At 35.2% G+C, this 10,288-nt stretch overlaps 1 protein-coding gene across 1 annotated transcript; it reads right to left on the bottom strand.

Moving 5' to 3' along the window:
* Positions 1–3,515: 3,515 nt before the first annotated feature.
* On the bottom strand, positions 3,516–10,247 carry LOC122148900 (galectin-8-like). The gene is given in 12 exon segments (XM_042777221.1): positions 3,516–4,141; positions 5,646–5,823; positions 5,946–6,034; positions 6,782–6,808; positions 7,437–7,487; positions 7,794–7,923; positions 8,084–8,088; positions 8,998–9,202; positions 9,826–9,854; positions 9,856–9,915; positions 10,081–10,148; positions 10,244–10,247. Coding segments are annotated over 12 exon segments (996 nt in total). The 3' UTR covers positions 3,516–3,991.
* Between the last annotated feature and the right edge of the window lie 41 nt (positions 10,248–10,288).

The raw sequence follows: 10,288 nt of genomic DNA, 5'->3' as shown, positions 1-10,288 counted from the left end.
GTGCATGTGGTCAGGTCAGGTGTCTAAAATATCAGGGGAAAAAAAGAAATACAAGATGTAAACTCAGAATTTTGAGGGGAAAAAAATCTGAATTGTGAGATACAAGCTTATAATTCACTATTCTAGAAAAAAGTCATAACTGTGAGATGTAAACACGCAATTATAAGAGAAGTCAGAATTCTGAGATATAAACTCACAATTCTAAAAAAAGAAAAATGTTGAGATTAAATTCATAACTCACAGTTCTAAAAAAAAGACAGAATTGTGGGATATAATCTCGCAATTAAAAAAAAAAAAACAAGTCTGAATTGAGAAAAAATATGCAATTCTGGGAAAAAAGTCAGAAATGTGAGATGTAAACTGGCAATTCTAAAAAAAGTCAGAATCATGAGATATAAACTGGCAATTCTAAAACAAAAAGAAGAATTTTGAGATTGTAAAGTTTATAACTCACAATTCAAAAAAAAAAGACAGAATTGAGAAAAAATATGCAATTCTGAGAAAAAAGTCAGAATTGTGATATAAACTTACAATTCTAAAAAGTCAGAATTGTGAGATGTAAACTTACAATTCTAAAAAAGTCAGAATCATGAGATGTAAACTCAATTCTAAAAAAGTCAGAATCATAAGATATAAACTGGCAGTTCTAAAAGTCAGAATCGTGAGATATAAACTGGCAATTCTAAAAAAGTCAGAATCGTGAGATATAAACTCGCAATTCTAAAAAAAAGAGTCAGAATCGTGAGATATAAACTCTCAATTCTAAAAAAAGTCAAGAATCGTGAGATATAAACTGGCAATTCTAAAAAAAGTCAGAATCATGAGATGTAAACTCAATTCTAAAAAAGTCAGAATCATAAGATATAAACTGGCAATTCTAAAAGTCAGAATCGTGAGATATAAACTCAATTCTAAAAAAAGTCAGAATCGTGAGATATAAACTGGCAATTCTAAAAAAAAAAGTCAGAATCGTGAGATATAAACTGGCAATTCTAAAAAAGTAAGAATCGTGAGATATAAACTCGCAATTCTAAAAAAGTCAGAATCGTGAGATATAAACTGGCAATTCTAAAAAAAAGAGTCAGAATCGTGAGATATAAACTGGCAATTCTAAAAAAGTCAAGAATCGTGAGATATAAACTGGCAATTCTAAAAAAGTCAGAATCGTGAGATATAAACTCGCAATTCTAAAAATAAATCTGAATCATGACATAAACTCGCAATTCTAAAAAAAAGAGTCAAAATCGTGAGATATAAACTCTCAATTCTAAAAAAAAGTCAAGAATCGTGAGATATAAACTGGCAATTCTAAAAAAGTCAGAATCGTGAGATATAAACTGGCAATTCTAAAAAAGTCAGAATCGTGAGATATAAACTCAATTCTAAAAAAGTCAGAATCGTGAGATATAAACTCAATTCTAAAAAAGTCAGAATCATAAGATATAAACTGGCAATTCTAAAAAAGTCAGAATCGTGAGATATAAACTCTCAATTCTAAAAAAAAGTCAAGAATCCTGAGATGTAAACTGGCGAGTCTAAAAATGTCAGAATCGTGAGATGTAAACTCTCAGTTCTAAAAAAAAAAGTCAGAATCGTGATATAAAAACGCATGTGTGAAAAAAGTTGTCAGAAGTGTGAGATAAAAAGTCACAATTACCTAATATTTATTTGTATTCTGTTGCAGAGATAAGCTTCCAGAGTTTTTCAATAGCAGTCTCTCTAAAAGCAGCTCTACAGAGCGCAACAGTGGCCACAATGCTTTTTCATTCAAGTACTTTTCCCATTCATTTCTCCATAAAGATTTCATAAAGTTCTCAAATTAAGAAATCAAAGCAACCAGCTGTGATATGAATCATTACAAACTCAGATTTGAAGAAAACAAATGTGAAATCTGGAAAGTTACAAAAAGTTTTCTGAGGGCATGAAATGCTCATCCCACGAAGCATTGTGAATAACGTAATCAAATAAGAAACTAAGGTTCAATATAAAACAATATATTTGAACTATATTACAAAATCTTGTGCCTGTCGTTCACAGTGCTGCATTGCAGTGGTCCATCGTTGCTGAGCTCTTTTGCAGTGATTTTTGTTTCCATAGTAACAGTCCTCTGACTGGATTCTTTCTAGTTAAGATTATGGTGTAGCGGAATTCGGCTATTAAAAATATCTTAATAAAAGACCTTGAAATCATAGACGTATGGCTTTTAAAGCAGCATATACCACCTCTTCAAGTTCAAAAGCCTCTTATAAGGTTTATGTGCTGTTGGGGTAAGAATTCAATGAATCTATGGAGAAAATAAATGGGATTTTTGCTTCTGGAAGCTGACTGTTGTGCTCTAGAAGTGGGCTTTGCCTTTTTTTGAGTCGTCAGAAATGGGATCCTTTCGTTTGGACAGTGTTCCTGTGTGGTCCTCAAGTATAACCTGATCTGGTGAGATGACAGAGAATCACTTCAGTGTTCGTCTGTTTGTACAGCCTGTGATTCACAAACTCATCTGTCCCCGAGTCTGACATGTTTGGTCATACAGTGATAGAGACAGACAACTTTAATGCGACGTCACTGCCTTTATCTCTCTCTGGGGTTATGTCGACAATATTAGTGGTATTATCTATGATAATTATGCCTTGGTTATATATTTGGTTACATATTGCATCAAATTTTGAACCAGGTGCCAACACATTATGGGTCATGTGATTATGTGCCAAAAAGCAGTTAACTGGTTTTCAGCTACAAAAGTGGAATATTGTGGATGTTAATAAATTCACAACTTTTTTTTTTTTTTTTCTTTGTGATTGCCTTTATTTATATGCCTCATTAAAATTCATGAATGTTTAAATTGTTCTAATTTAGGCAACTGATAGAAATTGCTTAAGGGTCAAAGTAATGTATGAATGGTAATAACTCACAAAAAAACACATCGTAACTACTAAAACATTGTAATATATTTATTTATTATCGTTTTTATAATATTGATTATCGTTAATGCATTGATCAACAGATATCAGAGGAACAAAACAAAAATAATATATATATATATATATCACAAATTAACAGATGATTCTTAAAACTAGTAATAACAAAAAGCAATTGTTGGCTGTTGGAATGTTGCATAGTTCTGCTATAAACTAAAAATAAAAAAGTGCTTATCTTTAGTTCTGGAACCTAATGGTGAACATGATTATTGGTTTGATATTCAGGGTCATCACGCCAAGTCAAATTCATTAGTGAAGGCCTTGCATTAGCAAATTATCTGCTTGTCTGATGTAAAAAAATTAACACCTCCTGCAGAAAGGAAACTGAAATGTTGGTTAAGGACACACCTTCAATTATTATACTTATAAGTAATAAGGTTTATGGATAGGTATGTTTATCAGCCCTGTTTCTGGCCTAAGAGTGTGAAATTTAAATGTCTGGAATTAGCTTGGAATGATTCTGAAAGCAAATTGCATCCTGCCAGACGGTATCTTTTTTTCCATTCATCTGTTATGTCCGGGGTCCTCAACCTTTTTTGACCCATGTTCAGTTTTCGTGGAATCGTCTCCACCTCATTCAGGCTCAAGTTGAGATCATCTCCAGATCTCCTCAACTAATATTCAGCAGATGGGGTTTATCTTAGTCATGGGCAGTTAACTTCTTCCTGCCTATGCAGTGGAACTTGTCATTCAAATCACACACCTTATCAAGATTATAATTAGAGCTGAAATTCAACACTTAAACAAGCACTTCAAACAAAACAAAGAATAAAAGTTCAAATGTGCTAATTGTTCGACAATGTGGTTGAGGAGTATAATGTTCAGCCGGATTGGACCTGCCAGTGATAATGGCATAAAAACACAAACACACCAGGCCTAGCATTTTTAGTCCAAATTCAAATTATAACTTGAATAAGTTAGTTAAAATACTTTAGATTTGCTTCAGTCACAGGAGTCTCAGGTTGATTAAATATACTTGGTTGGAGAAAACGCAGGAAAGGTCTTCAGGCTGGAGCTGCTCACCAAATCTTGACATCCTTGAGCTCTACATCTCCCACAATCTCGATCACATCCACACAACTTAGATCCTGCACACGATGCTTGTAACTCAGCTGGTGGAGCCCGTTTACTGCCACTTTAAAATCCTGAGCTTCACACAGGATGATCATCTGCCACGGAAAAGCGTAAGGTCAGAGGTCACAGAGCAGATACCACTCAAAAAACACAGCAAAAAAGAATAAGATGCACAAGCAGGAACTGATTGAATATTTAACCTAATCATGACCTCCATCCTGTGTTTTCAGAAATAATCAAGTCATCATTCTTTAAAGTCAACATGAATTGGCATTTGAAAGCTATTTAACTTGACAAATTTCCAAGTTAGGCAAAATGCTCAGTGGTGATTTTGGCCTCCATACAGGTATTACTTTACACATACTGTACTGTATTAAAATAATTAACTTATTAATCAAAATTAGTTTTAATTTAGTAAATAATTAGAATCAGTAAAAATGCAACTCCTTAAATGATAACACCCATAAAATACAATTTTGACTTTTTACAGCATGACGGGAACATTGTTGTAACACGCCGTTAACGTAACTAATTAACATTAAATTACTGCAGCATTTTACAGTACTGATAATATTAGTCTTAAAGGTAGGGTAGGTGATTTCAGAGAGGCTAGATCTCACCCTCCCTGTATAATCACTCTCCAAAGCCACGCCTCCTCCAAAACACATGAACGCACACACAGGCAGACCGGAGGCTAACCAGCGACACGATGAGAGACGGCGTTAGTGGAGGGTTGAATGCAACACTGTCAGATTACCTCACAAGTGAGAAAACATTACAGTACAAGGCACATAATATTACAACAATAACACCTTTCATTCTCAATAGTGTAATGATGACGTTTCATGTCTGCGTGAACAGGGTGCGTGGAGGTATGCAAATACATACATTGACAGGCCGGTAGGACAACCTATCGTAGCCCTCGGGTCGAGGAATTTGATTGGACGAAGATTTTATGGTCCTACACCTTCCACAGACAATATAAATACGTAACACTAAGCCTTTCAACCAGAATAACAAAAAACTTTTTGAACCAAATCACCTACACTGCCTTTAAACAGAGCCTAAAAATATATTAAATAGACAGTTCACCTAAAAATGAAAAAATTGTCATCATTTACTCACCCTCAAGTTTCTTTCTTCTCTTGAACACAAAGGGAAGATAGTTTAAAGAATGTGGGTAACATTGTCACAGTTGCTGGTCCCTAGTGACTTTCATAGTATGGAAAAATAAAAATACTATGGAAATCAATGGGGACCAGAAACTGCTTGGTTACCTACATTCTGCTCCTTTTGTGTTCAACAGAAGAAAGCAATTCTTAAGACATGGAACAACTTGAGGGTACATTTTCATTTTTTTTAGATAACTGTAGCTGAGATAAGCTAACAAGAAAAGTCATGTCAGATGTGAAGAAAGTTGTTACATTATAATGAAAGGTTACAAAGACAAGCAATTTTTTTTCTCTCTGTGTTTGGAATAATATGAATTTAATGAGCCGGGAATGGCCATTAAGAAAGTAAATACTGTTCATTTATATTTCATGTTGACTTTTAAATTTCAGCAAATGCTCTCAATTAGTGACAAACAAAGACTGATACCTCAAAGTATTGACCGGGTGAGAAGGGAAAGCTGGGGAGGGAAGTCTCCTCAGCTCCCCAACAACCAGACAGGAAAGAGTTTCGAATGAAGGAACCAGTTTTGAAACGAGGGTTTAAGTGTAAAGCAATGTCCTGTGAGTTACTGATGCGCAGGTTTACAGCGAAACTGTGGGGATAACTGAAGAAATTGAAGACATCAGTACATAATTGAATGAGAAATGGGTTAACAATGACAAAAAGCATGTATTGTTTATCTAGAATATTCCAGTGGCATTCCTGATGGTTGTTTTCTTCTCATACCTCTCCGGGGAACCAGTGATCTGCCCCTTCACCATAATGGAGTCTCCTGGACTCAATCCTTTCACAAGTTTGCTCTTAAATGGAAGACTCTAGAGCGAAAAAAGAAACACAACTGACAATGGTTTCAAATTCAGCACGACCACCACAATAATTCCCAGCTATTACTCCCACGCTATTGCTATGCCGTTACTTAAGCCTGGAAAACACTACACATTTTATAACATCGGAACAGATCATAAACCATTAGGAATCAGACACTTGCCGACTTTGTAAATGGTTACAGAGAAAACCAGGGCACAAGTTTTGTTAAAGGGATAGTTCATTTCCTCACCTTATACTGTTCCGAAACCTTATGAATAACTTTATTCTGTGGAACACAAAAGAAGATATTTCCAAGAATATTTTGGTTACCAATGACTTCCAATGTATGGACAAAAATCCTGAGGAAATCTTCTTTTATGTTGCACAGAAGAAAGGAACTACATTAGGGGGCATTAGGACGAGTAAATTGTTGATGCTGATTTAATTTGACTGATTGTATCTTAAATATAATTTGACACAAAAGATGACATACTGTCTATACCTACACATTTCTAATCAGTAAGGTGCTTGCTATAAAGGCCTGATTTAAGGGTCAAAGTGGCCAAGTAATGCCAATGTCCTGGTTTCTGTCCAGACTGTGAGGCACCCTCTTCAATATGATTTCATTTATTCTGAAATTGAGTTTAAAGTATTATCTGCATTTAAAAATAATGCTGCCACATTAAAACTGGTGTCGCATGTGAAAACAATTTCCCCCGTGTTTGCCCTTTATGGAAAACTTCAGCCTTACTCACCGTGTCACCTGACTCCGACATGACTGACTATTGGATGAAAGAGGAGGGAATGTTTTAATTAAACAGCTTCAGCTAAACTATCTATTTTACTGTAATACAAAGATACACATCAGTTAAAATAACTAATATATATATTGAACTGTACTGTATTTTTTCATACATTTACAGAGACAGAGAGTATACCATATATAGAGAAATACACTACTGCTCAAAAGTTTGAGGTCAATAAGATCTAAAAAAAAAAAAAAAAAAAAAAAAAAAAAAGAATACTGTTGTTCATTTGAATATTCTATTAATCAAAGAATCCTGAAACAAAAAAAATAAAAAATGTATCACGGTTTCCACAATAATATTAAGCAGTACAACTGTTTTAAAAATTGATAACAATAAAAAAATGTGTCTTGATTACCTATTAGAATTATATTTGAAGGATCATGTGACACTGAAGACTGGAGAACTGATGCTGAAAATTCAGCTGCGCATCACAGGAATAATTAAAGTTAAAAATATATTAAAATACAAACAGGTTATTTTTAAACTAGAATTATATTTCACAATATTACATCACAAAAACTCTTACTGTCCCCAAACCTGGCTGAACAATAGTGTGCATATACTGTATATAGAAAACAGCAACATCAGCATAGTCACTTACATAAGCCTGTGTTCTTTTGCTTGCAACTGCATTTGAAGGTGTTACGGAGCTCTAAAAAATATTAAATCATCATGCTTTTATATCACAAAATGCAAATCCCAATCAGATCATAACAAACAGTAAACATACTGATCAAATAAACTGCGTGTACAATACATCTCCAACCTACAGTGCAATTTATCTACCACTACTCTCTCATATACTGTACCTGTCCTATATTGACAGTGTTTGTGCATACATCTGTCAGTCCATTAAGGTTTCATTTTTAGGCTACTTTTCACATTTAAATCCAAATCAAAAATTGTTATTAAAATGTTTTTTAAACACTTAAAAGTTTTAATAGAAAAAGCATGTTACCTTGCTTATTGAACTGGGAATAAACCCGATGGCTTGAATCTGAACCTTCCCTGATATGGCCATCGTGTCCACCTTCTTGAGCTCTAACCTGTGCCTGTACTCTAGCAGGTGAGAGCCGTTTACTGCACACCTGGAGGGAGTAACACAAAGCGTATCCTTATTTAAACTATAAGTATTTGTAAAGTCCCTTGCCCCATTTGAAGAGGAGTGTGTACTTTTTGCTCCATCTGCATCACAAAACAGATCTGTAGTAGTAATAATTACTATTTTCCAAACACTTTTTCCTGAACATGTACTCTTCTGCCCATTTGATGGATAAACAAACTGCAACCCAACTCATGCTCCAGAGTGACTAAAAGCATGTGAAATGGCTTACTGACAATCACAGCTCTCACTGGCTCAGAAATCAACTCTGTGACATTTGTGTTCTTACAACTCTAATATCATAAAGCATTAATGTTTAAGCACAACATCTTTATAGAATAATACGGAGCACCTAAAGGGACAAGGTGATGGACAAAAAATTAAATTAGAGGAAAATTGATATTTCAAACCTTGCAACGCGTTTGTGAGCTCTCTCATAAAAGTAGTGCATTCTTCGGAAAAACTTTGCCAAGTATAAGTAGAAATATTTAGGGCCTGTTTGGAATTATGTAATCTTAATCATATTTCTGAAATAAAATTCTGGTTGAGACTTTGACAAGAGCTGAACTCCTATACCCCACTGGAATTAAATATTTGTTGCACTGTTACATTAAGTACACAAGCAGCAGTATTTCAAATGCATTAATTTCATCTGCAAAAAAATAAAATAAAAAAAAGAACAAATGCAATATCTGCTTTTGCTTGCATGGATTTCTACACCAGTATGACTGCAGCAGGGGGTCTACAGATATAAACAAGTTCAATTTGAGACTTTTTAAAGACATTTGAGGCAAGGCATGTGGCATCTCAAACAAGTCTATTGTTTTGATCTATAAAGTTTACACTTTGAAAGCAGCTTGCATGCTGAATATTAAGGAGAAAGTATTTTAACATCCAAAAATGACACAAATCTTCACCTTTAACATTATAAAACCAGTTAAAATAAATTCACTAATGTTGAATAAGAGAATGAGATTAAAGTTGACTTCATATGACACCAGAGATGCCAGTAAACGAGAGCCAGACTGACAGAGAACTCAAGCTGTTTATAACCTTGAACAAATCTCTCCTGCACAAGTATGATGATCTCGAAGGCAGCGCCGTGTCTGAAGGGCATCAGGTTGTGGATTTCCTCTTTTCCCCAGCTCTCCTTCTGCAGTGTGTTACAGACGATGTAGGGAGAGCGCTTGAAGCGAGGATTAAAGTGAAAGGCCACGTCTGCCCGAGGCTTCGTGCTGCTCCCGCAGGTCAGGTCAACCTGAAATCTACAAGACATCTGACTGTTTATCACTGTCTGGACTGGCTGACAACTATTTTTGTTATATGGTTTCTAACCATCTTGGACATTTTTACCATGCCTTCATTATTTATTTGAATGCATAGATTGTATTGTTTTGTTTTGTTTTTTTTGGTTCCTTGTGCATGAATGATCTAAATGAATGGAATACACAATCCATCAGTATGAATCCATAGAGTGATTCTTTTCTATACCCACTGTAGATAAATATTAATTGTCTATATTTAAGATACATAAATGTTAGCCATGAATTATGCAGAGGAGACATTTTTGTTGAAATATCACCGGAATGATTCCTCCTACCTCCCTTGATCATGACCATGATGCTCCCTTCTTTAAACCAGCACTGAGCTGTCTTGAGCTAAATAATGACACGTTTGTATTTTAAAAGCAACTGTCTGAAACTGTCTCCATAACTGATTCTTCTGCGTCTCTGTTTATCTCAGTAAAGCTGCTTTGACACAACCAGCAGTGAATAAAGCGCTATGACTTGACCTCAAAATGTTACTGTACTACTTCCTGTTCTGTCTAGGCACTGTCTAGGGACCGCGCAGTGACATTTAACATGAATCCCATAACGAGGCCGCTCACCTGTCCGCGTCGCTGGGTACACTGCCCTGGTATGAGCACCATCTCTCCGGGCTCAAGTCCGCCCAGGATGGTACCAGCATAAGGTATCGTCTAGAGGCAGAAATGAAAAACAATGAGACACACTAACTCAGTTTTGCACTGACTTATAACAGTATAGGTCTACAAGATAAATCCGTTTACGCTTTCATCAATGCAAAACAGGCGAAAGCATTAACAGACTAGAAGCAAAAAAAGTATAAGCAGGGTAAATCTTACTGGATTCGTTATTGTTTGTTTCGGGGTGTTTGACGACAGGCATATTGGCGATGCTGTTCCGAAAGCCTCTTTATATGCTGTTATTGCGAGTTAATCACCATCTGAGGAAGAACAATAATAAAACGCTTTTTCTGCACTTTCGCTTTCCGCTTGTGAGAATGACGCATTTAGTTAACCAATTAATGCGCTATATGAGGGCGACGCGTTC

The sequence above is a fragment of the Cyprinus carpio genome, chromosome A20, assembly GCF_018340385.1.
Source record: "Cyprinus carpio isolate SPL01 chromosome A20, ASM1834038v1, whole genome shotgun sequence".
NCBI classification, from domain to species: domain Eukaryota; kingdom Metazoa; phylum Chordata; class Actinopteri; order Cypriniformes; family Cyprinidae; genus Cyprinus; species Cyprinus carpio.
Note: the sequence above shows the minus strand (reverse complement) of the source record. Positions and strands in the feature narration are given on the sequence as shown.